The sequence below is a fragment of the Panthera leo genome, chromosome E1 (genome assembly GCF_018350215.1).
Source record: "Panthera leo isolate Ple1 chromosome E1, P.leo_Ple1_pat1.1, whole genome shotgun sequence".
Classification (NCBI taxonomy): Eukaryota; Metazoa; Chordata; class Mammalia; order Carnivora; family Felidae; genus Panthera; species Panthera leo.
In genome coordinates this window covers 28647528-28674390 of record NC_056692.1, presented here as the reverse complement: position 1 = coordinate 28674390, position 26863 = coordinate 28647528, and the positions used below count along the sequence as shown (strand labels likewise).

The 26863-nt window shown below is 56.5% G+C and overlaps 1 protein-coding gene across 1 annotated transcript in view; it reads right to left on the bottom strand.

The window, feature by feature from the left end:
* Positions 1-3910: 3910 nt before the first annotated feature.
* CUEDC1 (CUE domain containing 1) overlaps positions 3911-26863 on the bottom strand; it is a 65284-nt gene continuing 42331 nt past the window's right edge. The window contains exons 2-11 of the mRNA XM_042915953.1: positions 23291-23918; positions 19003-19130; positions 14043-14169; positions 13121-13313; positions 11783-11887; positions 9373-9444; positions 8456-8549; positions 7697-7755; positions 6832-6902; positions 3911-4721 (exon numbers count right to left, since the gene is read on the bottom strand). Of these exons, the coding sequence (XP_042771887.1) occupies positions 6835-6902; positions 7697-7755; positions 8456-8549; positions 9373-9444; positions 11783-11887; positions 13121-13313; positions 14043-14169; positions 19003-19130; positions 23291-23635 (1191 nt within the window). The 5' untranslated portion in view covers positions 23636-23918 and the 3' untranslated portion in view covers positions 3911-4721; positions 6832-6834. The remainder of the gene's footprint in view (positions 4722-6831; positions 6903-7696; positions 7756-8455; positions 8550-9372; positions 9445-11782; positions 11888-13120; positions 13314-14042; positions 14170-19002; positions 19131-23290; positions 23919-26863) is intronic.

The window sequence follows — 26863 nt, the reverse complement described above, 5'->3', positions numbered from 1 at the left end:
CAGGTTGGTAATAAGCAGGCCAGTTCTTCTGGGCACAGCATTCTTCAGACCCATGATCTCTCAAGTTGGGGCTGAGCCCTGGGGACACTGAAGCAAGGAGGAGAGGCACTAGCTGGACCAGACTCCAGACAGCCCAGCTCAGCACTTTAGCAGGTCACTCTCCAAGGATCACTTTGTGGATACCAGGAGCCCAACATTTGTAGACGAGCCTGGCATGTGAGGGCAGATGGATGAGGGGGTTGCCTGGCCCAGCCTGACTCCCTCCTAGGTCCTATAAACACTGTTCGGCCCAGAGGGACTCATCACGGAGCAGAGGCTTCATCTGCTGTGCATCTCCATTTTCCAGGTGTATCTGGATCGCTTTCTTTGCCTTCTCTCCCCACATCCCCTCTCTGGATACAATTACCTTCAGTCAGTTAACTAAAAGGCAAAAGAGTGGATGGTTCTCAAACTTTGCTGCATATTAGAATCACCTGAGGCACTTTTACACTCTGATTCCCAGGCTAAATCCCAAACCAATGAAATCAGAATCTTTGGGAATGGGACCCAAGTTTCAGCAATAATTCCAGTATATGGTGCCTGGCTGGGAAGAGCAATGGAGAAATGTGCAACTCTTGACCTCAGGGTCGTGGGTTTGAGCCCCACATCGGGTGTAGGGATTACTAAAAAAAATTTAAAAAACTTGAAAAAAAAAGAATTCCAATGTATATAGCAAGTTTGAGAACTGGTGTTCTAGACTAGTGTTTCTCCAGCTTCAATGTGCATTCAAGTCACCTGAAGAGTTTATTAAAATGGACATTCTAGGGGCACCTGGGTGGCTCAGTCGGTCAAGCGTCCAACTCTTGATTTCAGCTCAGCTCATAATCCCAGGATTGTGGGATCGAGCCCCACATCAGTCCCCATGCTCAGCATGGAGCCTACTTCAGATTCTCTCTCCCTCTCCCCCTCTCCCCTGCTCTCTTTCTCAAAAAAAAAAAAAAAAATTACATATATATGTGGATATATATATATATATATATATATATATTAAAGTGGACATTCTAGTCCAGTAGGTCTAGGGTAGACCCTGAAATTGTGTGTTTCTATCAAGTTCCAGGTGATACAGATGGTGCCGGTCCATAGACCAAATTTTGAGTAGCAAGTTGTGGAACTGTGCTTCTCAAACTTGGCATGTATCAGAATCATCTGGAGGGCTTGTTAAAATACTCCCAGTTTGAGATTCAGTAGATCTGGAGTAGGGCCCCATAACATGCATTTCTAATGTGCTCTGTGATGCTGATGCTGCGGGTCCACACAGCACACCTTGAACAGCATTTGGAGTCAGGCACCCCTGGACCGTGTTTCTGGCTTCACACCTTGCTACCTCTGCAACCTTGCAAAGTTACTTTCTGAATTGTCATTTCATCATCCGTAAAGTGGCCATTATTGGGTCAGATTAATTGAGCTAATATGAAACACTACCAGACTGCCCAGTGTGCTGGTCCTCAAACTTGATTGCAAATTTGAATTACATGAGGAGCTGTAAAATAAATCACCCCATGGCTGTTGATTTAATTGATATGGGGTACTGAGCATCAGGATTTTTTTTTTTTAAGCTACTCAGGTAATTCTGTGCAGCCAGTAGTAGGTAGGGGCCTGGCAGTGTGGTTCCCAAACACAAGACTCAGATTGCTGGGCTGCACTCCCTGAGTCTCTGATTCAGTATGTCTAGGGTAGGGCTGAGAATTGGCATTTCTAACAAGGTCCCAGGTTACACACCTGAGGGTTACACACCTATCAGTAAAAAATGCACAACACTGGGGCACCCAGCTGGCTCGGTCAGTAGAGCATGCTCCTGATCTTGGGGTTGTAAATTCAAGCCCCATGCTGGGTGTAGAGATTACATAAAAATATTTTTTTAGGGGTGCCTGGGTGGCTCAGGTCATGATCTCGCTGTTCGTGGGTTTGAGCCCCACAGCTGACAGCTCGGAGCCTGGAGCCTGCTTCAGATTCTGTGTCTCCCTCTCTCTCTGCCCCTCCCCTGCTCGCACTCTCTCTCTCTCTCTCAAAAATAAACATTAAATATATATAATATATATTATATTACATATATATTATAATATACAGTGTGTATATATATATATATATATATATATATATGTTTTGTTTTTGTTTTTGTTTTTTTTAATGCACAGAGCCAGGGTTAGAGGATCAGCTTGGTTTGCCTACATCCAAACAGTATGTATGGAGAGCATCACCCGCTGTCTTACCTTGGTCTAACTGGGGGTGAAGGAGAACCTGTTTATAGGAGGGCAGGGAGAACCTGCATTGTTCCTCCAGACTGAGCTCAAATGTGGCAGCAGGGGTTAGAGCGGTGGCCTTGGCCTGGGTGACTGAGAGCCCAGAATAAAATGTGAGTGAAAGCCACAAGGAGGCCTATGGGCTCAACACAACAAACCTTTTAACCTTCAGAACTGCCCTGTCTGCAAAGGGCACCAGCTTCCTCTTTGGGCTGGGAGTTCCCTGGCATGGGCGGTAGTCCTACACTGCTGGGGAGTAAGGGAAAGAAAGCTAGAGGTCCTTGAATGGGAAGATCTCTATGGGCCTTTGCACCTCCCTGCAGCCTCCCGTCAGTGTCACTCCTGAAGCTTTCTGGATATCTGGGTAAGCTTTCGCCACACACTGGCTTTTGCCTTGGGAGTTTTCCTTTGCCGAGGAGCTAGGGATTTTCCCCAGGGCAAACAGGAAGGCGACTGAGCAGAGCAAAGCAGCAGGTGGGCGAGGTTGCCCTGCGGGCGGCAGGTCTCTTCTCCGGAGTGCGCTGCGGAGAAAGCTGAGCCCTCGGGGCCTTACAGACACTGCGGGTTAACTGAGGCAGGTGACCCTCGGGGGCAAGGGGGGGCTCCAGGGGCCAAACCCTGCCCAGGACAAGAAGAGAGGAGGAAGGGTCCAGCCCACACTGCCGGCCACATCAGAGCACCAAGAGAACACCAAGTCTTTATTACAGGAATTCCTATGAAACAGCTCCAAGAAAAAACCCACACATAGGAGAAAAAACAACTAACAAAGCAACACACACAGACGTGGGGCTGGGGCTTCCCCGCCACGCGCCGGGAGGGTCACGGCCACAGCCCAGAGGCCCCTCCTCTGCCCCCCGGGCCCAGGCTGTTCGGAGCTCGGGCTGGCGGCCCAGGGGCTCCTCGGGGGCCACAGGCGGGTCGCAGGGAGCAGCAGAGGGCGGGCGGCCCCGCGCCAGCGCCCTAGGCCCCGCGCGGGTGCCAAACTTGGTCGGGCTCCGCGGCGGCGCTGCGCGTCCCGATCCCCACCCCCACGTCCTCCGGGGGCCGCCTCTTCGGAGCGCGCCGGGAAAGCTGCGCCACCGAGTGCGCCCGGCCTCGGCGGAAGGAGGTGCGATCGCGCCCGCCAAGTCCTCACTATCTAGGGGCGACTTGCGGCCACCAGGGCCCCGCCGAGGCTTGGCTCCCACTTCCAACCTCCCCACCCCGCGCGGTTGGGCTGGGCTGGTTGGTTCTCCACTGCGGGGGCCGCGACGCCTCGTGCCTGCCCAGGCTCCCGGGTTCTCCGGAGAGGTCAGCGCGTTCCCGTCTCGAAGTCTGGCCGGAGAGACCGGGCCAGCCACCCTCCCACTGGCAGTGGTCGGTGCCCGGTAAGGCTCGTAGAACCGGAGTGTGCCTCCTCGGATCATTCACCTTCTTGTTCTAGGCAAGAGACGCCCAGCAAGCCCTTCTGCCCCAGGCGCCCCGCCCCCACCCAGGCTGGCAGCCTCATCCCTCACGCTCCTCAGTCCTGCACTTTCTCAAGGATCACTTCAGAACCTGCTGCTGCCCACCCTTAGTGACAGCAGGACTTCTGCTCAGGGCCCCCACCCCACCCGTGAACCGCGCCCCCCCCCCCTCCCCCGCCTCCCCAGTTCCCATCCAGAATTGGTTTTTGTCTCCTGCCACAGTAAAGAATCCTCCTGCCTGGCCAGAGTCCTCCAGCTCCCTGGGGGCCACCCTCCCCGTCCCTGCTGGGGGCCCATGCAAACCCCAGGGGCAGCCGGAGGGGCGGTCAGTAGATACCTCTCTGCGGGGGCCCGTAACTACTCAGAGGGAGCCTGAGTGACTGCCCAGGGCTCTCCTACCCACGGATCTGTGCAGGGATGGTACCAAGGGTCAGCAGCCCTGGGGAAAAGGCTGGGATGCAGGAAATCATGGGAATCAAGGGCCCAAGGTGCCCAGGAGGGAGCTGAGGATGGGAATGGGGGGGGGGGGTCGGGCAGTGTCTGCTGCCCAGAAGGAGAGATGGGGAAAGGGGAGAGGCAGGGGTTCTGCCTTCGGGCCTTCACCATCCTGCCCTCTTGGGCACCCCCACCTTTGCCTATTTTCCGGGATTTTTTTAAACAAGGTGGGTGGGGGGGTCAAGTTGATGGTGGTTCCTGCATTTCTGCTCATTGCCCATAGAACAGCCTGGCTACAAAAGGGGCCATGATTGGCTGCTGCTCCTAGGGGCCCCAGGTCCTTCCTCCAATCACAGCACAAAACTCCAAAGTTCTAAGTCCCGTGAAAGTGGCAGTGGCAGTGGCAGTGGCTGGGCTGGACTGGGGCCGGAGAATCAGGAGGCCTCAGTACTCAAGCACCATCTGTCCGGCTGCAGCTGGGCCCTTCAGCTGGGGGCCGGTTTTGCTCTCCAGCCGCCTCTGCCAGGTCAGATCTTGTCCGGTGAGGAGGAACTGCTGGCATCTGGTGGGGAAGAGAGATGGAAGAAGTGTTTCAATGGAGCCCAGGGGGTCTTTCCTTGTCAGTGGTTCCTGGAGAGACAGTTTGGGGCAGAAGATACCAAAGACAGGTGCCATGTCCTTCCTCCGGGGACTCTATGCCAGCCTTGAAACTCTGCCTCGGGTCATGCCCTGCCCCCGCAAACCCAAGCTCCTACAACAGTGAGAGCAGAGCCTCTGGCAGCTAGAGATAGAGTAGGGGGCTGAGGAAGCGGCTGGATAGGAAAGGCCGAGAGGTGGGGAAGGGGCCAGCCCATTCCGGGACGCAGCTGTAGCTCAGATACGCTGGACCCAGGGGACCTGGAGGGGCAGAAAACTAAACTGGGGTCAGAATTCAGCGGGCCACACACACCAGGCTGGGAGTTCGGAAGCCTGTACTCGCTCAAACAGCAAGAGGGAAATGGCAGGAGAGTGGTGTCCCGGAGATGCGGTGAGCAGAGCAGGGGCAGCGAAGAGACCAGCAAGTGTTAACCAGGCCGTGAGAGTTTGCCAGCGCGGGGCTGAAAGGGGTAGGGGAAATGAAATGGGGAAGTCAGGAGGAAGGAGGAAGGTGTTGTTTGGCTGCCAGTGAGTTGGGCTGGAAAGACAATCCTGGGCACGGTGGGGATTCAGGGTGGATGTGGCAGACTGAGAGGGAGATTCAGGTTCTGGAGCCCGCTGCACAGAAGTATTGCTGTTGCTGTAAATGAGTGTGGTGGACTGCCAGAGAAGAGTGAGAAGACTTGGAAGAGAGTCAAAGGTGGACCTCGGGGGAGAGCTGGGGCGGAGGGACCCAGAGGGCCATCAGGAGCAGGAAGCACACAGCAGAGAGGAAGAGAGGAAGGCGGCCCAGGAGCCCTGGGCCACAGAAGCAGGGTAGGGGGGCGGGGCATGGCACAAAGACACAGAACCGGAGAAGGACCTGGTCCTGCCGGTGACCTTCCTGGATCAACCTGGGGACGGTGGAGAGGAGGCCACTTTTTCACAAGTCGGGCAATGAAGGGAAACGATGAAATCTCTTGGCTTTTAAGATGAGGAGGAACAGGGTATAGACTTGAGGAAGACGCTGGAAAAGGAAAAGCTCGAAGACTTGGAGAGAGAAATAAATGATGGCAAGGTCCTGATGTGGGGGGTGGCTCTGGACCAGACACAGTTTCCCGGGGAGCAGTGGAAAGGAGACCGAATGGCAGCAGCGGTGGGGCTGTGGGGGCCCTTCCCCGGCTGGCCGTATTTGAGCATTCCGGACCAGTGGAAATCGTGGGTGCAGCTCCGTGCATGAGGAAAGACTGAGTGTGTCCACATCGTGGGGGGTGTGACAGGCAGTCACCTTGAAGTGATGTGAAGGCCAGCTGGCCAATCTCCCTCCACTACAACTATCCTGAGGGAGGCAAGTATTTCTTCAGTCAAACAGGGTCATACCTGCCACACCGTCAGCTCAAGGAGCCTTGTAGGACAGCGGCTAGGGGAAGGAAGCATGGGCAGAGAGGGAGTTGGAACAGGGACAGGTTCCACTGAGCCCTGGAGGAGGTGTTGACATTCCCTGATCCACACCCCCACCCCCCCCCACCCCCCCACTCCCCGCCAACCCCGGGGATGCACAGGTTAAGAGGAGGAAAAGCAGCCTGAGGGCCCAGGGCTGCAGCCAGAAACAGAGCTGCCTCCAGACAGGCTGTTTCTTCATCTGGTTTTGGCCGATCCTACACCACCCAACCCAAGCAGGCAGTGGGAGGGTTCCGTGTGCTCGGCCGTGGTGAGGCCATGTCACTTTTTCTTAAGTGGACCTCCCACTGTGCAGTGTGTGTCCTGGACTGTCTTCTCAATTTGGCTGTAAACTCTCAAGGTCAAAGCTGACTTTCCCCCCCTTCTTCCCAGGATCTGGCACAGGCAGGTGTGATTACTCTGCTAGAAGGAAGGAAGGAAGGCAGGCCAAAGACGAGTTCCATGCAGAAGACCATGTCCCCTCTCACAACAAGGGAAGAAAACCAGGACCTGTGCCATCCAGTTGCCTGAGCCCAATGCCTCCGGAGCCCTGGGAAGACACCTCGAGGAGGGCATGGCAGGCCTGGTCTCTGGGCAGCTGTGACTCCAGGCCTTACCTCTTACTGTCCTTCCCTTAGGGCTTCCTCCATCTTGGGTGCGTCCTGATGCCTTCCCCGGAAGTCTTCATCTGAAAAGCAGAGGGAAGTTGTCTCATCCTCCACCGTGCAGGGTGTCACGCAGGCACGTCCTCCAGGCTGGGCAAGGGAACTGACCCAACTCTCTCCATCCCCCTTGTTTGCTGGGGCACAAGCTGACTCTGGGGTGGGGTGGGGGCGGGGGGATACGTGGGTTTGGTGAGGGCACCAGGGCACAGTGTGGAGTTAGAATACCTAGCTGCTGGCCTGGCTGCATCACTGAGCTCTGAGACTCTGGACAAGTTCTTCCCTCAGCTTCCTCATCTGTAAAATGGGTGCGGAAGTTGCACCCTCCATATGGCCTCTAAGACCCCTCTAAGACCAAAGGGCCCCTCTGCTCTGAGGCCTAAGGATCAGGTTCAGCTATGGGTCTGCTAGCATCTAAGGCAGTGTCTTTTGGGAGGGACTGCATGCACGCTGAAAGGTGTCTGGGCCCAGAGACTAAAACTGCACAGCGCTTGGTTCTCAAGGGGAGGCCCCTCCACGTGAGTAGGCCTGCCTGCCCCCTCCCACCCCAGGGAAGACTCCCCAGAAACAGCACCTGACACTTTGTGCTCCAGGGAGAGATCTAGGTGGAGGTGCGGCCGGGGCCCCCTTCGGGGAGTGGAAGGGAGAGGCGACACGAACCAAGCAGGAGGACCCATTTCCTTGGGTCACCTGCCCACCTATCCATGATGTATTCCCCCCCCAGGTTGGGCCCACCCATGAAATAGCCGGGCCCTCCTCTTGGAGGATCACCCATCACAAGCAACTTAGAGCTCCAGCTTCCCTGCCCTCCTCGCCTCACCACAAGTGTGACCCTCCACGTCGTCCAGCAGATTAGCCGTTGACACCGCAGCTCCCAGCCTGCCAGGCCATTCAGGAAAACGTCTCAGGGGTGGGGGGCACTGCCATCGTCCTCCAGTTGTACCACCCCCTGCCCCTGGCTGGCTACCACCCACTGCGAGCCCAGGAGACTCCTCCCCTTCCAGCCTTCTCCCCCAGGGCTCCCCAAAGCCTCCTTTCCTGGGGGCGGGGGGAGACTTTCTCACCCAGCTCCCATCTCTGGGGTGGAGAAGGGGCTTCCTCCCTGCTCCCCACTGGCCGTTTCAGCTTCTAGTAGCCTGGGTCCCATGTGACAAGCATGGGTGGGAGTCTAGGTTAAAATGTGGAAAACCCTATTTTTCCTCAAGGAACCACTGAAAGCGAGGAGGCAGGGGACAAAGAGGAAAGTGGGGAGGTAGCAAGAGCTACAGATCAATTCAACTCAGGAAATCAGGGAGAGGTTTGCTGGTTTCAGTGGAAGAACCAAGTTTTCTCCCAAGAGCAGATTAGCCCGGCCAGAAAGTGGAGCTCTCTCCTTGGGAGCCCACAGAAGGCAGCAGGAGACGCTGGCCTGTCCCCAGGGCCGGTCACGGTGGTCCAGGCAGGGCGGTGGGCTGGCCTCGGGCGCGCGGAGGAGAGGGGTGGCCGCAGAGCCGGTCCCAGCCCCAGGGAGAGCGCAGCCCCGGCAGTCTGGCCAGGGGGCGGTGCCCGCAGCCCCCCAGCGCCAGGCCGGAAAGGATACGACTGGTGCTTGGACAAGTGTTTCCTCTTTGACTTCCTCATCCTGGTCTTCTCGGAGAAGGCCCTGGCCAGCTCAAACAGCTTCCTCCGGGTGGCTGGGGCAGAGAGACCCGTGAGCGGAGAGCCGCAGCCACGGGGCCATCCCGCCTTCCCTCCCCCGGGTGGGAGGGCGACAGGAACGCGGCGGTGGTGGCTGCAGCGGCGGGTGGCCGGGCATCCCCAAGCAGGGAGGCTGCCCTCCCGGCCCGGCCTGCAGGGGCAGCAAAGGCCACCGAGAGCAGGACCAGGCCCGGGCAGGCAGCCCGAGATCCGGGTATTCCTTCCCCAGCTGTGACAGACACCGATGCGTCTTGGCTGTCTTTCCCGCCGCCGCCTCTCCCGCCCCCTTCACCACCTCCAGAGTCGGTTCTGGGATTTCCATGACTAATCCGAGATTTTCCCTGAAATGGAGCCTGGAAGGATGGCAGCCTCATTCACACGTGGTTGGGTGGTGGGGAGGGGAGGAGGGGGGTAGGTTCGTCCTGGCCGCCAGGACTCTGCGGGGAGAGGTCACCGACCCCTCTGGCCTCCTGCCTGCAGACAGTGGGCTTAACACGGGCCTCCCCACTCATCAGGCCAAGTCCCCTCAAGCCACAAAGAACGTGAACTCTGAAACAGGGACGGGGTGGGGTGGGTGCAGCACATTATTATTTTTCTGCAGACAGCTGGCTCAAGAGGATTTAAAACTTAATTTGTATCCACACTCAGCCGCAGAGAGGGAAGCGAGGCAGGAAGGCTGAGGGAGCCAGCCTGCGATTAAAATGTCACTTTGGTTCACCCAGAGTCAGCTACCTTAAAAACACCCGTGCCTCCTTCCCTCCTACGAGGCCACAGGGCCTGTCTTAGAAGAGATGGGGAGGGGGCCTAGGCAGGACTCACATTTTCCCATGTGTTTTAACTTGTCCCTGAATAAGGCATCTTCAGACACAGCAGGATTGGCGTCACTGGTTCCTGGAAGGGGAAGACACCTCTGAGGTCCGGCTGCAGAGGGAGAGTAGCTGCCCAAGGCCCCGGGGCTGGGGGCCCAGGGGAAGCAGGTCAGGGCTGTCCCCATAGGACAGGGGACGGCCCCAACCCTTCCATTTGAGGAGAGAGGCAAAAATCAGGCTTCTTCCCTAACCAAGAGGGAGCTTTAAGAAAGGAGGACACTAGGGGCACCTGGGTGTCTCGGTAGGTTCAGCCTCCAACTTTGATTCAGATTATGATTTCACAGTTCCTAAGTTTGAGCCCCGTGTCAGGTCTGTGCTGACAGCTCAGAGCCTGGAGCCTGCTTCAGATTCTGTGTCTCCCTCTCTCTCTGCCCCTCTCCCGCTCATGTTCTGTCTCTCTTTCTAAAAAATAAATATAAGAAAAAAAAAAAAGAAAAAGAAAGGAGGGGCGCCTAGGTGGCTCAGTCAGTTAAACAAACCGACTTCGGCTCAGGTCATGATCTCGCGGTTCGTGAGTTCGAGCCCCGCGTCGGGCTCTGTGCTGACAGCTCAGAGCCTGGAGCCTGCTTTCGATTCTGTGTCTCCCTCTCTGTGCCCCCCACCCTGCTTGCACTCTCTCTCTCTCCTTCAAAAATAAATAAACATTAAAAAAAATTTTTTTTAATAAAATAAAAAAAAAAAGAAAGAAAGGAGGACACTAGGGGTTTGAGGAGGACTTCTTTCTCTGCCAAGCCCTGCTTTGCTTTTTTGTGTAAAAGGCAAGACAGTGGTATGTCCTGTGTGCGCGGCTCACACACTCTTCCAACCGTCCACTGCTCTGACCAACTCCGTGTTCCGCAAAGCCATGCTGGTAGCTTGAAACCAGTATGGTGGGAGTGTTTACATCATGGAAGTCACAGACGCTAAGCACTGGGGCTGCCCCTGCACCCTGATCTGGCTGTTAGATACTCACCAGCACACAGAGGCTGGCCTGCAGCCCGACCCAGTGAGAGGGTTAATAAGGGAATGGAGACGAGGCGTGGGCACGGAGCAGACATTTGTCCGTGCAGATTCCCTTCTCCTTCCTGCCTGGGTCAGCAACTCCATTAAGTCCCTCCAGACATGGAGTTCCTGACTCCTTAGACAATGAGTAGGAATGAGAATAGGGCCAGTTCCCAAGTCAAAACCCAGTTGGCCACCTAGAGTCTCCCCGATCACTCAGCACCCACTTGCATCTCTCGCTGCCCTTCTAAAGCCCCTGCTCTCCACCCTGCAACTCGGCTAATCCCGAGTCACCTTGCCTGCTAAGTCCCCTGTGAGTCATTATGATCCATCCCAGCAGCCCTGGTGTGTCTAGTTAATTCAGGATCAAGGACAAGAGACTGTCGTTAAGACTACCAGATGCACATCTGGTGGGGCCTAAGCTCCAAGCCTGTTGCTTATGAATCAGTTCCACAGGATTTTCTCCCTCTGAGCTGGGATCAGCTGAGCTCCCATCCTCTGCTCTACCACCCCACTCCACGGCATGATGTGAGGTGCGCTTTGGGCAAAAGCCGCTGCTGCTTCTTCCTCTGAGGTGGGCAGCCTACGTACGCAGGAAGGAACTGACTGGCTAGGGGTCCCGACGCACACACAGGGACACATGGGCAGGGTCCAGATGTCAAGTACGGAATCTAGGCCTCCTAGACCTCTCTGTTCCCATGTTCCCAGCTCCAGCCCAACGCTTCTTCGTGCATCCCAACAGCCTGCTGTCCCTTCCTGGCCCACCTCCAGCGGGTTAGGGCTCCTGGAGGGGCCTGCCCCTCTTTTGGGGCAGTTCTTGCTTCTTACCACCTTGTACATGAAACTCAAAGTTCTCTTCTTCCAACACTAGGGCAGGGCCTGGCTACGACGGGGATTCCCCCAGCGACTGAATGAATAAACCCTTCCCTGCCCTTCTCACCATGAGCATTTGCTATAATCAGTGTGTCCTCAGCTTTGCTGGTTGGTTCTACCCCTTTGGGGGATGTTTCTCCTGCATTCCCCAGGGCGGAGATCAAGCCTTAGAAGTCTTTGAGTCCTTCCTGAGCCCACCCACCACGGGACATATGTGATGTGGTATGTCCCCTTCTTGGCCATGCTCCAGGCACTTTCTGAGCTCAGCCAGCCTGTTAGCCAATCCCAGGGGGGGCTCCAGCAGCCACTGGATTGGTAAGAGTCCAGGCCTGCTAAGTGGAGGGCCATGTCGCTCACAGTTCTGACGCCACAGTGCGGTGGTGGGGTCAGAACCCTCCCCTCCAGCCTATTTCCTCACCCTACCTCTAAACTCCAAACACGCAAAGCACAGCTGGGGTGTGAGCCTCTATGCCCTCTGGGCCTCTCTCCTAGGAAGGCAAGGTTACCTGGGGCAGGAGAGGGAAAGCCAAAGTCATTTCCCACAGCCACGCTGTTGCTGCTGCTGCTGCTGCTGTTGGATTTGGATTTCTGGGACTCGTATTTCAAACGATCTGGAAAAGGACCACATTCCTGTCAGGACAGTTAGCTCTCTCCCAGGGGCACCCTGGGCTGAGACACAGGAGGTCGTTGGCGGCTAAGGCCCCAGATCTCACATGACACACACAAAATATGTGCACACACACGTCAACCGGCTCTCAAAGAACCAGCCGTACCATAGAAACTACTGCCCTGACAAGCACGTGGATGGAATGTTAGAACATCAGAATTAGAAGGACGCTGAGAGATCATGTAGTCCAACCCTTCATTTAAAAGGAAAGGCCCTGGGGTGCCGGGGTGGCTCAGTGGGCTAAGAGACTCTGGATTTCAGCTCAGGTCATGATCTCACGGTTCATGGGATACAGCCCTGCGTCAGTCTCTACAGCTGACAGCATGGAGCCTGCTTGGGATTCTCTCTCTCCCCCTCTCTCTCTGCTCCTCCCCCGCTTGTTCTCTCTCTCTCTCTCTACAGCTGACAGCATGGAGCCTGCTTGGGATTCTCTCTCTCCGCCTCTCTCTCTGCTCCTCCCCCGCTTGTTCTCTCTCTCTCTCCCTCTCTCTCTCTCTCTCTCTCTCTCTCTCTCTCAAAATAAATAAACTTTAAAAAAATAAAGTAAAATAAAATAAAATAAAATGCCAGGCCCTGAGACCCCAGCACCTGTGCTGCAGGTCTGGAGCCAACCTTCTCTCTGCACACCTTACTCCTCCCCAACCACACACTGTCAGCCACACACACACACACACACACACACCACACACACACACACACACACACCCTCACAAGACAGGCCTCCCACAGGCCTCTCACCGCACCCCACCACAGACAAACTCCCACCTTGAAGGAGAAAGGCAGCCAGACTGGGAACTACAGTCCCCAGCCAGAGATAACCCAAACTGCCAAAACACTTGAGAGGCCCTGCTCTGATGTCCTCTGCTCAGAGAGCCCCTATGGAGCCAGCTCCAGGCCACAGCCAGTGCCTGGCACAGGGGCAAAGAGGGGGCCTAAGAAGGCACATCCCTCTTGCTCTGAGTCCCAGGGGAGGGAGAAGAGTTGGCCACTGACCCGTGTCCCTGTTGGCAGAATCCCAGAATCCCGGGGGGGCTAACTTGGTGGGGGTCGTGTATCAACAGGACAGAAGCCACCTTGGCCTCCAGCTCAGTGCCTCATCTGAGCCCCAAGGCTAAAGCCAACTCCAGCCCCCTTCCCCACCACAGAAGTGACCGTGGCACCACGCCCGGTGCACCACCTCTCTCCAGCGCCAGGAGGAAGTCCCGGTTGCGCTGCAGCTCCTTCATGAACTCCTCGTTCTGCAGGAAGAGCGCGATCCTCTCGTCCTCCAGGTACTGCTTCCAGCGGTTCTCCTGGTCCCGGGACCCGGGCCCAGCCACGGGGGGCAGGCCTCTCTCTCCGCTCGTGGGCTTGGAGCCCCCAGTGTTACCCTGACGGGGAGGCAAGCACACCGAATGGCTTCTCGCAAGGGCACGTGCCGCACAGACATCCACGCACATCTGGGTGCACACGTGCTCTTTCCCAGGAGCCTCCAGCCGCACCCTGGGGCCTGCACCTGCTACTGAGCTCTAAGGGTCAGCCAAAATCCAACTTAGCAGGCCAGAGGCCTCTCTGCGGGGAAAGTGGCTAGGTCTTAAAAACTATTTTTCCTCCCCCTTGGACCACCCCATCCCTCGTCAGTCCCGAGGGATCAGTCCTGAAAAGTGATCTGCAAACTGCTCAATAGCTTGGCCAGCTCCACATGGATTCCCAAACTCCCAACTCCCCCTGTCCTACCTGTCCCAGGGCGAGGCCCCCTTCTGCAGGGCCCCTCGGGCTGTGCCAACGTCAGGGGCAGAAGCTGCCCCTGGCCGTTTCCCACGGGAGGGAGGGAAGGTGCTCTGCCCTTCCACGGCCAGTTGCCCCCAGGCCCACCTCCCTCCAGCCTGAGCTGATGGCTGCAGCCACGGACTCCTCAGGGCTGTCACCTTTCCTGGGTGGAATGGGAAACCTGCAGGCCCAGACAGGAAATGAGGCTTTGGGCTCAGCGTTTTTTCCTTGCGAACCCAAGGCAACAGAAATAGCTCACCCGGGCTTAAACATCAGGAAGTGAAAACGGCTGGCACAAGCCGTGGGCAAGCGGAGGTGTGGCACAGGCAGCTAGGGGCTTCCCCCGTTACCTGAATGCTGTCCAGCTGCTGGGGCAGGATGCGGAGAAAGTCATCCGGGAGGTTGCCCAGCAGTGGTGGGTTCCAGTTACGATAGCGCCTCTGGCTCGAAGCAGGTCCGGAGCTCAGCACATCGATGCTGGAGGATGAGAGGGAACAATGAGGAGGGAACGGTCAGGCCCAAACACGGGGGTCCCGGCCCATCACACCGGGAAGCTGCTCAGAATGGTGTTTCTGCTCTGAAGCCTCCCAAGGCCTCCACTGCCTCCAGAACGAAGGCCGAGGGCTCCAGTTCATTTTCCCAATCAGGCCTCTGCTAACCTCAGTCTCTGGCCCCAGGGCCTAGCCTTCTCGTGCTCCAGACAGTCCCTGCTCTCCAGCCACCCTGTGCCCTCAAGATCTCTAGGCCTAGAGCACTCTGTGTTCACGGCGCTCAAGTTGCGTGTCATGGATTCACAGGTAGATGTTTACGAATGTCCTCTAAACACAGCGGCATTTCCCTAGCACCCAGGACAGTGTGCCCTCACAGCTGCTGAGAACAGGTGTGCTCCCAGTGACCAGACACATAAACCACCAAGCCCAGTCCGCCCGAATGTTGGTTTGCCGGGGTGGGGGGGACATGGGGACGGCAGGATCCCTACAGAGTAGAGCAGATCCAGGCTCCAGTTCTGGCTCAGTCACAGCCAGCAGGACGGTCCTGGGCAAGACCTTGCTCCCCTCTGGGACTCAGCTTCCTCATGGAAAAACTGCCTCCCTGCCCAAGCATACAGGAGCCCCTCATGAGGCTCTGAGGCTATGTCTTGAACAGAGTTCTGAAAAGGCACATTGAAGGTGGGAATGGAAAGTTTCTTGTTCCAAGAGGTGCTCAGGAGCGGCTCCTCATTCGCAAGGTGCCTGGCAGGAGGTCCGAGGGCCAAGGCAGAGGCCAATGGTGGAGGGGAAGGTGTGTGCAGGCAGAGAAGGGGGGCCATGGGCCCCCCCTGACCCCCAGCCTTCTGCCCTGCCATTCCGGGCCTGAGGGCAGCCTGGGGCCAGGCCAGGAGCTCCCCACAGCTCCTCGGCAGCCTGCAGCGTGGCAACCGCAGGACACGTGTTCTGCTGAATCAGGGAAATGACACACACAGAAGGCAGCGGGCTGGGGGTGGCGGCCACTCTCGCCTGGCTTTGATTTGTCTCCAGCTCCAGGAATCCCGCCCGCCCCCTCACTAGAGGGGAGCTTTTCCGGGCTGCCGCTGACTGTGGAAATAACTTCCTTTCCTTTTCTATTTTGGGCGGGTGGCCTGGCAGGACGAGGGGGGGTGCGGGGGCGGCAGCAGACGGGATAACAAGCTGCTAAGTGCGCGGTGGGAGCCAAGGAAACCAGCACGCTGTCCACCCTCTCGTGTACAGGTGAGGGACTGCTCCAGAAGAGCACACATCACCACCCGCGACTCTGAGTCCTAGGCGGATCTCTCTCCACATCACTCTGCCACCTGTCACTGTTGGAGGCTTCATTTCTCCCAAGGGCCCGAGGCAGAGGAGAGGATGTCTCTTGGGGACTCGCAGACCACCCGGGTTGGTCCCAGCACAGAGAATTCCTCTCCAGCACCTTCCCCTAGGACACAGGTACCCACCCCAACTCAACCACACCCAGAGCCACCCAGGCAAGGGCAGAGAGAGACTCCCAGAATTGCATTGGGACCCCTCTGGCCATTAGTTACTGAGACCAAGAGGCGAGGGGGGACAGGAGCCGGAGGCCCCCTCCTCAGCCCCATTTCCCTGACTGCTGGGCCCGTGGTCCCAAGGAAGGACGTGCCCAGTCCCTCCCCAGCCCTTGCCCTGGCACCAGCAGAGATGAGGTCAGCCACAGCTGCGAGAGCCAGGGGGGGGGCCTGAGCCCAGGCAACTCCATTGTGGTCGGAAAGGAATGTCAGAAATGAGCTGAGAGGCAAATAAAAAACTTCTAAGGCTGTAATTTCAATGGAAAAACAGCAGGTGGCCAGTGCGGAGGGGTGCCTTTGGGTTTGAGAGACCTCTTTCATCCCTCAGATAGAGGGAAGGGCAAGCTGGGGGAGGGGAAGGAGAGAGAAAGCTGGGAGGCTCTCCTGGCCCCTAGACCCCAAAACTAAAACCGCACACCCATCAGACCCGCAGGTTTACCCAGGGAACATCACACTCGAGGAAGATTTCAGACATAAACCTCCCAGGCAGGAATTTTGGTAAACACTGGACACTGAGGCCCAGATGGATCCAGGCCCTGTCCAGGGACACACAGATGGGGCCAGTGAAATCTGGGCCTAGGGGTCCTGACTTTCCGGGCACTTACCCCTCGGATCACCCTGCCTCTCTGTGTCTGAGCAAGGCAAGCTCCCAAACCCTGCCGCCCTGGCTGCAGTCCCTCAGGGACCTCCTGCTATTCCTCCCCCAAACCCCTTCCTGGCAGCCAGACAGAGATTGTTAAAACACTAACCTGATCCTGTCACTCTCCAGCTTAAACCTGCTGGCTGCAGGATAAGGCCAAAGCTCCTCAGAGGACCCAGAGGCTCCCCATGACCTCCAGCCTTCAAGGCCATTCCACATTTCCCGGAGTTCCCCGGACTCCTGAAGCTCCTGGATGGTTCCCCCTTTCCTGCCTCCTGGCTTTTGCACATGCTGCTTCCATTGCCTGAAATGCCCTCCTGTCCTCTACCTCTCCAGGACACAGCTCAGACATGAGTTCCTCTAGGCAGGCTTTCTTGCCCCAGCCCCGTACCTCCCCCAGACTCCGATCTCCTTGGGGGTCAAGGCAATGCTATATTCATCTCAGCATCACACACATGGTTCAGCACCTGCATGTTGCAGGTGACTCAATAAATGCTGGAAATGAATGTTCTACGCCTGGAGATGGCCTAGGGGCATATCTGGGCTATCCTGGGACAAAGGGGCACACGCTCAGAGCCTGGCCCCGCTTCTTCTGAACACTGGCCCCTGAGAGAAGCCTCACCACTGGTCTCAGTGTTCCACATTAGAGCTCAGAGGCCAGTGGTACAGCCAGGGATGGGAGGGAGCAGGAAACCACAGATAGTAGGTCTGATTCACGCCTGGGACTGCTAAGTGCTCCACGCACGGTATCTCTTTTAGTCTTTACAGCAGTGCCGAGGCCGGGATTAGTAGTCCCACTTCACATGTGAGGGGAGCAAAGCTCAGAGAGGTTAGGTAGTGAGCCAAAGCCCACACAGCAGAAGCACCTAAAGTATCAGAAGTTGGGCAGCTGAAAGACAGGGGTGGGAGAGCACTTTCCTTTTTTCTGACTGCACGACTCAAGTTCTCTTCCCTGTATCCTTCCCAGGCCTAGCGAAGCCTTCATTTCCAGGTCTCAGGGCTCTGGAGCCTTGGTCTAGTGCTGAGGTCATCCTGCCCCCAACAGTGGCTTCAATCACTGAGCTGCACCGCCCCTGCCCGCAGCCCTACTGCACGCACAGCAGCTGAACACCCGGCCAAAGGAGAGGAAGAAGGATGTGGCCGGGGTCCCCCTGGGTTCACGCTGGGATCCCATCTCTTACGGCCTCAGTTTTCGCTTCTGAAAAACAGGCAGAACCACTTTGCCTGACAGAAACTGCACCTTTTGCGAAAGCATCTCGGCATATTTTTAAAAAAGAAAGAAAAGTCGAAGGAACTATTTAGCCCTGGGTTCCATGACCTGTGCCAGGCTGCCAGTCCTGCCGAGGCCTCACCCAGACCAACCCACTTACTCCCTGCCTCTCCCCCGCCCCACACTGCAGCCTCCTGGTACCCCCTGCAATCAAGGAAGGACCAGCTCTGCTCCTGCCCCTGACTCAAAACATTGTCCCCTCTGCCCTGTAAACTTCTAGGCCTCCATCAGCTCCTCTGAGCTGCAACCGCAGAGAATGTTCTCATAAAGGGAGGCAACAGACAGCAGCAAGGACATTGGTTGTGGACTCAGAACCAAATCAAAGCTCAGCTCTGTAGTCTTGAGCAAGTTACGAAACCTCTCTTAGGCTTCGCTTCCTCCCCTGTGAAATGAGGATGACAGTGCCTGCCTCCTAAGCGGCGAACGTACAAAGCCTCACCGGTTTCCAGCACTTAGTAAACGGTAGCTGCTGTTACTCTCCATGGGGGTGTGACAGAGTTCACTACTGCCATCTGAGGCTCCCAAGATCCCCAGAAGAAACGATCCACTGGAAAAGTCCCCTGTCCCATCATGTGTCCCCACTCCTCAGCACCCCCGCCCTGAGCCATTCTAAGGAAATGAAACTCCCGGACACAGAGGCACCTGGACTCCACCCAGCAGCCCCCCTACAGACACGAGGCACAGAAAAACAAGCCCCCGAGAGACCGTGGGACCCCTCTGGCAACGAGCTTCCGGTTAAACTTCGAAATTACAGAGTCCCTCACCTGCCAGAAGTCTCCAAGGACCCAGCAGTCCATTCCTCGGTCTCCAATTACCAGACTATCCCAGAAAAAGACTTAACTTGCTCCCATTGCCTGAAAATCCCCACGACATGCCTAGGCCAGGGATAGCCAATAGATCTCCATTCCATCAGTCACTGAGGACTCTGGGAGTGCTGTGTTGGAGAGGATTCTGAAGCTCTGTCTCAACGGAGCAGGAAAGAGCACAGTGATCAATTAGTAATGTTTGCCGACGGCTCAGGAGGGGAAGCGTCAGTACATGTTTCTCCCACGTGCATCAGCCTTGACTGTAAGATCCCAGAGAGCAGGGCTGAGCCTTATTTAACATCGTGTCCCCAGTCACCTTCAGCACAGCACTTGGCCTAGAGGATGAATTTAGTGAATATTTGCTCTTTCGATCCTTACGGCATGAAAGTTCTCCTTGGTATCTAGCTAAAATGTCTCTTGCTGCTGTAGAAGCCTGTTCTTGGTGGAATGATATACTGAGGGGTCCAGCCAAGTTTCCCACTGTGTTTGTTTCTCAAGCCCAACCCCTGATCCCTTGCCCCACCGCCCTGAGCCTGGAGAGGAGATGGATTCTCACCGGGGAGGTGGGGTGGGGGGAGCCAGCGGGTAAGGCCTGTCGAACATGTGCATGTGGTAGGCTGGCGGGGAGTATACAGGCGGGGGTTCTTCATCGGAGCTATCAGGTTCCAAAGTCCTCTCCAAGATCTATATCAGACACAATAAAAAAAAAAAATGTTAACAATCCTTCCCTGAATTTACATAACATTCAGACAAAATCACAAGTGTGGGCAAGGATGCATAGTAAGGGAACGCTGTGTTGCTGGTGGGGGTGTAAAGGGACACGGCCGCCACTCTGCTAAACTGTTTGGGCTTCTGTAAAGCTAAACGCATGGCCGCCTCTGACCCTACAGTTCCAACATACTCAATGGGCATGAAAGCACACGTCCCCGAAAGAATGTTCAGAGCAGCATTACCCACCCAAGCAAGCTTTAAAAACAGGCGAAACAAATCACAGTGCTAGAAGTCAGAGCAATATGACCTCTGCGGGGGGTGGAGAAGGCTGCGAAGATACCCGGATTCCGGGCTCTGCTGATGTTTCTTGACCCGGGTGCTGGGGAAACTTCATCGAGCCACACGGCCACATGTACCCTTCGGTATGTGTGTTCCTTCTGATAAGTAACTTTAACGTCATTCATGCTCTCAGACTGCCTCTACCTCAATTAGCTCACCTTAACCTCAAACGACTTGGCAAGGTACGATAAGGATTGTTACTCCCATTTTACAGATAAGGAACTTGAGACCCAGGTTGACTAAGTGACATGGCAAAGCCATGTGTTCTTTTCAGAACTGAGTTTTCAACTTGGACATGGCGTCCACAGCAAAGACCTGTCTGTCAGGCACAACACCTACACACCCTGGTTGGATTCTCGGGGGGGACAGTGGCAAGGGGAGAGACCCAGGTCTCAGGGAGACCTGAGAGACCCAGAATGTCTCTCCCCCCTGGACGCCTCTCTTCATCCAGAAGCCAGAAAGAAGGGCAGGGAAAAGCCAAGGGCTGGGCCAGACCCAGGGCTCCTGCGCCGTGGACTGACCTAGATCCTTCCCCAGAGATCCACAGGGGAGTCCGGGGCAGGAGGCGACCATCAACCAGGAGATCCCAGGTCAAACCAACCCCAGCTGACCTACACCTTAGCTTCCCGTCCTCTGCTCCCCACTTCTGTTTCCATCTCCTCCAAGACCAAGGAACATGGGAAGGGCTCAGAGGCTGTCAATGGGCCTGAGGCCCCAGGCCCTGCCTTTTAGCCCCGAGTGAGTTTGCAGAAGCCACGCTAACCTGTTTCTGCGAGCCGAGGCGGGGCCAGGCTGCACTACCCCCTCTCTGCCCTGAGCCCACCCATGCCCAGGCGCCCAGGGTCTTGCAGGGACACCCTGGCAGGTGAGTGAGCACACACACGAGTGCATACACACTCACACACGCACTGCCACACTTCATGCATGCACAGCCAGCCCGACCCAAGGAGGCCTCCCGCCCTGGAATGCACTAACGTTCTTTCCTTTGAGGCGGAAAGTATTTAAACAGATGCTTTTGCAGAAAAAGAAGAATGTAGCTGCTTTGTGGGCCGCTGCTCTGCTTACCCCAAATTTCCACAAGAAGCAAAAAGAGAGAGAGAGAACACTGCAAGCTCCAGTCCAGTTCACTGGGGAGCCCCTGGTGCCTGGCACAGGACAGGGGCTCAGCAACTACCAGGTGCCCCCAGAGAACGTGTTGCTCCTGACCCCCAGCCCGTTCTTCAGACCCTGCTGCTCTGAGGGCCAGGGTTCCAGACCGGGGCCTTGAGGCCAGCTTCTCCCTCAGTGGCTGGCCGACCTGGCCCACTGAGGCTGGTGTGAAGGAGATGGGGGAGGAGGGGAGAGCTGGGAAGGAACTCTTCCCAGAAGGAAGCTGTTTGGGGTTTCCTAAACTGTGGCCTGCAGTGGCCGGCCTCCAGACTCAGGGAGAGCAGGCCTTGGGGGCTGCACCAGGAGGCCCCCTCCCCTGCTAGCCGCTCCGTTCCTCAGCACAGCCTCCTGGGGCCACAAGAACCAGACGTTCATCAGAGGCTCCTGGAGCAGAATGAGGAAACGCCAAGGAGGCAGGCAGTGGGCCAGGCACGCTCCAGAAAGGCTGATCCCGAGTCTCCAGGGAGAGTAACCCTAGCCATGTTTCTGGCCTCCCTCTGCGGCTCTCCCTGCAACCCCACCAGCCACAATGAGGTTGTTCTTCTGGCTCTAAAGGTGCTGAAGTTTTCGGCTCTGTGGCCTCTTGGCTTAACTCCGTGTGGGTGACAGATGCCTGCCAGGTGCTCTCGGGGCTGGGGGCTGGGCCATTTGTCTGACAGGAGATATGTTTCTGTAGCAAGGATCCCCCTCGGGCAGCCCACCATCCACCAGTCAGCCATTATTGTCATTCCAGCTGCTGCTCATAAATTTTCTGAAGCACTTTCCGCTGGCTCAGGAACTGCCTGCCGACGGGCCAGGCAGAGGTCCAAAGGTGGGGGCTTGGGGACACAGCCAAGGCGGGGTGCTGAGAAGGGGCTCAATTTGGAAAGCAAGGGTCTCAGAAAAACAGAAGCTCACAGTACAGGCCTAACTAGGGGATGGTGAAGCCCCACAAAGGTTCACAGCCCTGTGGGTGCCATGGACAAAGGAGGAAAGATTATTCTCCCCTACCTGCCAGACTGCAGGATAAATGAGACTGTGGAAGGGGTCAAAGTATGCAAAATACTTTCCTTCCTGCTCACACTTAAAGGATGTATTTGCAAACACACACCCACACCTACACACATACGCACACACACACACCCCTCCTTTCTACAAAGACCATCTGGGTTTTCTAAGACTCCTTCCACTGGCTAATCCAGGCAGGTCAAAGAGTGGTCTCCTCACGAAAGAGACTAAAGAAAGCTGTGCAAAGACAGCAGCAACATTTATTCACTCAACAAACATTCCTTGGGTGCCTGCTTTGTGCCAGGATCATGCTGGGTGTTGCAGGTGACACGGGCGTGAGTCAGATGCCACTGCCCACAGAGCTTCTCCCCTGCCTGGAGACAGAAATCCCAGGCAGCACCCACTAAGGGAGGGCAGGTGGGCATCTCCCTGCAGGGCTGTGTTGACGGAAAGTGGGTGCCTGCAGGGCTGTGTTGACATTGAGATGGAGTCTGAGGCCAGAGCCGGGTCTAGGTTTTCTCTGTGAAAGAGGGTAATAATAATGCCACCTCACAAAGCGTATGAGGGCTGGAAGGACCGATACATCTAAAACATGTAGGGTGGTGCCTGGCACAGGCTGGGACTCCATGAAGAGCGGAGTTAAATCCCACCTGCTCAGTCTTGCCCATGGCCACACGTCCCAGATGTCCCTGCAGGTGGTGACCTGTGTGCCCCTTCTGCACCCAGCACTGCAGGTCCTGCGGAGACTGAGGGGCCAAACATTTACTGGACTCCTGGATGCGGCCGGCTGGGCCCTGATGCAGCAGGGTGGCCCTTTCTCCCCCAGTGACCTCCCTGAGGAAGGAGGGAACCGCTCGGGCACTGCTTGCTCCCGCCTCCGGCATGGCTTGGCCAGAGGAAGTTAGTAAGTCTGAGGTCACTCCTCTTCCACGGCTCCCTGTGCTCTAAGGATACAGCCCTGCTCACTCTCAACCACCAGGCCTCCTCGAGCTGCCGGTCTCTGCTCATTCCAGGGTCCTGACAGATGGTCCCATGGCCAGCTCCCTAGTGACTCGTGCTCTGTTTCACCTCTTAACCTTTGCACGAGTGGTTCCCTCTGCCTGCACATCCTTTCCCTTGTTCCGTACTCTTTCTTCGGGCCTCAGCTTAGCCCTCCCTTCTCTGGAAGCCACCCTGGAAGCCTCTCCTGCTTCCATTTCTCCCATCATAGCATTTACCACTGGAGGCTGTCATTGCCTGATTCTTGTGAGCTCTGTGCAGGCCGAAACTTGGTCTGACTTGGCCAAGGTGGACACCTTAGAGGTTCAAAAGGAGCCTTTCTAGAAAAATACAGGCTAGAGGGCCCCAGCCTGGAATTGCGTTTCAGTATGTTGGGGTAGGGCCCAAGTGTCTGCATTTTTAACAAGCTCCTCGATTCTGATGACCCCTGAGTTGGCTCCAGTACAGTGCGTGGCACACCACTGAGTAGGTGTTCAATGTTTGTTGAATGACTGCATGATTTCTGCCCATAAAAGGCCACTGGCTGACTTGGGTATGGTATTCCTAGGAGAAACCCGCTACCCGCGAGTTAGAACTCATCCAGGGGAAACAACCCAAGTCCTCTGTGAGGTTCAAACAGCGCTGGAGCTCCAGGAGAATGATCGGGGCCGCGCCCCTACCTCCGGGGGGATGCTGTCCTCCGAGTCGGAGCTGTCCTCGTAGACGCTGCCGCCACCGCCCTCCAGATTCATCTGCAGCAGCTGGTCGATGGTGGCGTCCACGGCGCCGCTGTTGGCGCGCAGCACGCACTCGATGATGTCGTAATCCATGTTGGGGAACATGGTCTTGAAGTCGTCCATGGCCTGGTTGAACTCGAGGCGGCGCACCTGGCGGGCCGGCCGGCTGTTGTTGAGCTCCTGCGAGGCGGGCGCGCCGCCCCCGGCCCCGGCCCCGCGCGCCCCGGCGGAGCCGCCGCCCCCGCCGCCCCCGCCGCCGCTGCTGCTCCGGCGGAACAGGCTGGTCATTTTGCCGAGCCGCTGGGGGAAAATGTTGGCGGCCGGCGCCGAGCTCCTGCCCCCGGGTCCCTGCGCCGTGGCCGCTCGCTCGGCGGGCTCGGGAGGCTCCTTCCCGTGGCTCCCGCTCCCCTGGGCGGCCGGGGCGCGCGGGGTCCCCGGGTCAGGAGGCTAGGGCGCGGGGCCACCGGCGGCCCTCGGGGAGCGGCCCTCGCGGGGCGGCGGCATCCGGGCTGGGCGGCTGGTCATCCACACCCCCGGGGCATCCTGGAGCCGGCTCCACCGACGGTCCCACCTGAAACCGAGGGAGGAGGAGTCAGGAGCTGAATGTCAAGGGAATGGGGCGGGGGGGGGGGGGGGGTACTCCTGCCTCGCCCACGGGAGAACCACTTCTTTGTGCTTTCTCTCCACCTGCGATAATTAAACAGCCACGGTTCTGTACTGACACAGGATTGCTACCTGTTAGCCACGGCTTACTCTGGGTCGGGCACCATGGGTTCTGCGTGGGTCGACGCAGGACACCACTGTGAGGTAGGCCCTAGCATCCCCATTTCGCAGGTAGGAAAACTGAGGCATAGATGCTGAGGAAGTGGAGTTAGGATTTGAACCCAGGACTGTGGCTGCTGGTTTCAATCACTGCTCCTACTGCCAAGGAGCCCTGAGGACCTGAGGGCAGGAGGGGCCTGTACAGGTCCCATCCTGACCCTCAGGTCTCCGACCCACCCAGTCTCTGCTTCTCACATCAGGGTCCCAACTTGATCCCAACACCATGGCCTCCAATTTGTGGAGAGTGCCATCATATCTGCGACAGAAAACTGTCCTGCCCACTCACCACCAAGCATGTAAATCACTGCGAAGGTCACAGTTTTGTTAGTGCAGTCAACTGAGAGGTGAGTACATCTAAAAACATCAAATTCTGAACTTCTCATGCTTACCCCAAGATTCACAGTAATTTTGTTAGTTGTAGAAAAGTGGCAGCTTTATTTCAAGGGACCGTTCCATCAAAGGGTATTTCCTAAGTTTGATGAAACAGGTGCAAACCTGTTTTCCCTTTTCTAGGACTTGGGATCATAATCGTTAACAGCTGACACTGAAACGTGCGTGTGAGCAAATCGACATGATGATCTTCCTTGCCATGATTCCAACAGTCAAACAGCTGATGGTATAGGAAAGACAAGAGCAGAGGAGCGTGGAAAGTGCAACAGATGGGCTCTCACTCCCTCTGGGGTCAGAAGAGCCAGCACTACCACGGATTCCCTCTCTCCCCTTAGGACAGTCTCCGCACAGGTCAAATGAGGCTGCATATTGTTCCCCAGTGCCACCATGCTGAGATTCTAACCTACTAGAAAGATCTGCATCCTGAGAGGCACGTGGAAATTGTCCAGGGCTCCTGTTCTGGGGCCTGTCGGGTGGGCATCTGCCCAGTCCAGAGAAGTGAGCTGTATTCAAGAACGGAAAACTAGAAGCACTTTGGCCCCATGCAACCTCTGGACACAGATGTTACAGAGCTATAATCCCTCCCAGCTTCCGGAACACACCTGTGAACACTCTGGTGTATCTACATCTAGATACTTCCTTTATGCATCTACTCCCATATGTATGAATTTTTTTTCCTGAAATGTGATCAAACCATAAATTCTCTGCAACTTGTTTTTTCCGCTTAGTAATGTATTGTAGTCATCTTCTCATGTCAGAACATAGAGATCTACTGCATCATTTTTAATGCCTGAGTAGTATTCTGTTGACTGGGTAAAGCACGATTTACCATCCAACTTGTTACACGCCCTCTCTTCCCAAATGAGCAACTCACGTTCCAGAGAGGCTAGAGCCATTTCACAAGGAGAAAAGGAGGGGTGACCTCAAATGATCAGTCCAGGAACTGTTATGAACATGAGCACAGGAAGGTCGCCAAGTACAACATGGCCTCCCACAGCCGGCTTTAGACACCCCAACCCCCCACGTCCACACCTCCCACCAACCCCGCCACATCGGGAGGTGAGGATGCTGGTCTGACTTTGCCAGAACGCTTTCCAGGGCGAGGCACTACCCGGAGCTCTGGAAACCTGCGCTGAGGCCTCTGACAAGGACCTCAGGGACACGGGGCCCGGGAGGCCAGTGCCCAGGGCCGCCGTCTGCTGTCCTGGTGTCATCACACATTCGAGTCAGTGCGTTGTGTGAACACCCTCTGGAGTAAAGCCACCTTCTCCCCTGCCCTGCAAGTAATTTACTAAGACAGAGACTTGGTTCTCACTTAGCCAAGGGGAGACCCTTAGAGATGGAAGCCAGGACCTGATCCACCCCTGGTGGAGGAGGAGGGAAAATGATGGGGTCCACATTTCCCCCTTAGCGGCCATCCGGACCGGCCCCTCGGGGTGTGACTGTCGGGAAGTTCCCTCACCCCCACCGTTTACAGGAAGTGCAGTGGCTCAGACCCAGGCTGCAATCCCTGCTCTGCCACTCCCCAGCTGTGGGACCTCCCAGGAGTGTCCTCTCCTCTCGGTGCCCAATGACCTCACCCGTACTTATGGGGCTTCAGTGAGAATTAAACCAGAGAGCCAGCAGTCGGGACACTGGCCGAACTACTACCCAGGGTTGGGCGGGGGGTGGGGGGTGGGGCGTCCTTCAGCCCTTGGAAGGAGTACTGATCCGCGAAGCCCCGGGGGAAGCCTGGCTGGCCTGGGCGGCTGGAGACACCGCAGGTCAAGCAGCCTCCTCTTCCATTTACCCCAGGTGAAAAGCCTGGAAAAACAGCATTTTTCTGTGTGTGCCCCAATATGTGATGGATGACAACTCTGGGCCAGCCCCACAGCGTGCTCCACATTGCAGTTGAAGAGACTGATGCCCAAGACTTGTCAGAATTGCCCAAAGACATATGGCCGGCAGTGGCAAAGCCTAGACTCTTCCATCAAAGGTCATTCTGTGAGGAGAAAGTGGCTCAGAAACGCTAATGGGAAGCGTGAGGGAACAGAGGTCGTTGTTCAGAAACACCATTTCCACAGGACTCTGCCGGAATGCACAGATCCAAAAGCCAAGTTGCCTATAATCGGCACCAGGTGGGGCCGTGCATGCCCCTCCCCCCTTCTGACAGGACCATCCCTTGCTAAGCTCAAGTGCAAACCGTGAGGCCAGGGCTGAGGTGGACTAGCACCACTGGGAGCAGGGAGAAGGACTGTCCTAGGGGTCAGGGTCATCTGTGCCAGGCTGCCTTTTGCAATGAGCACAGCTCAAGTGAAAAGCAAT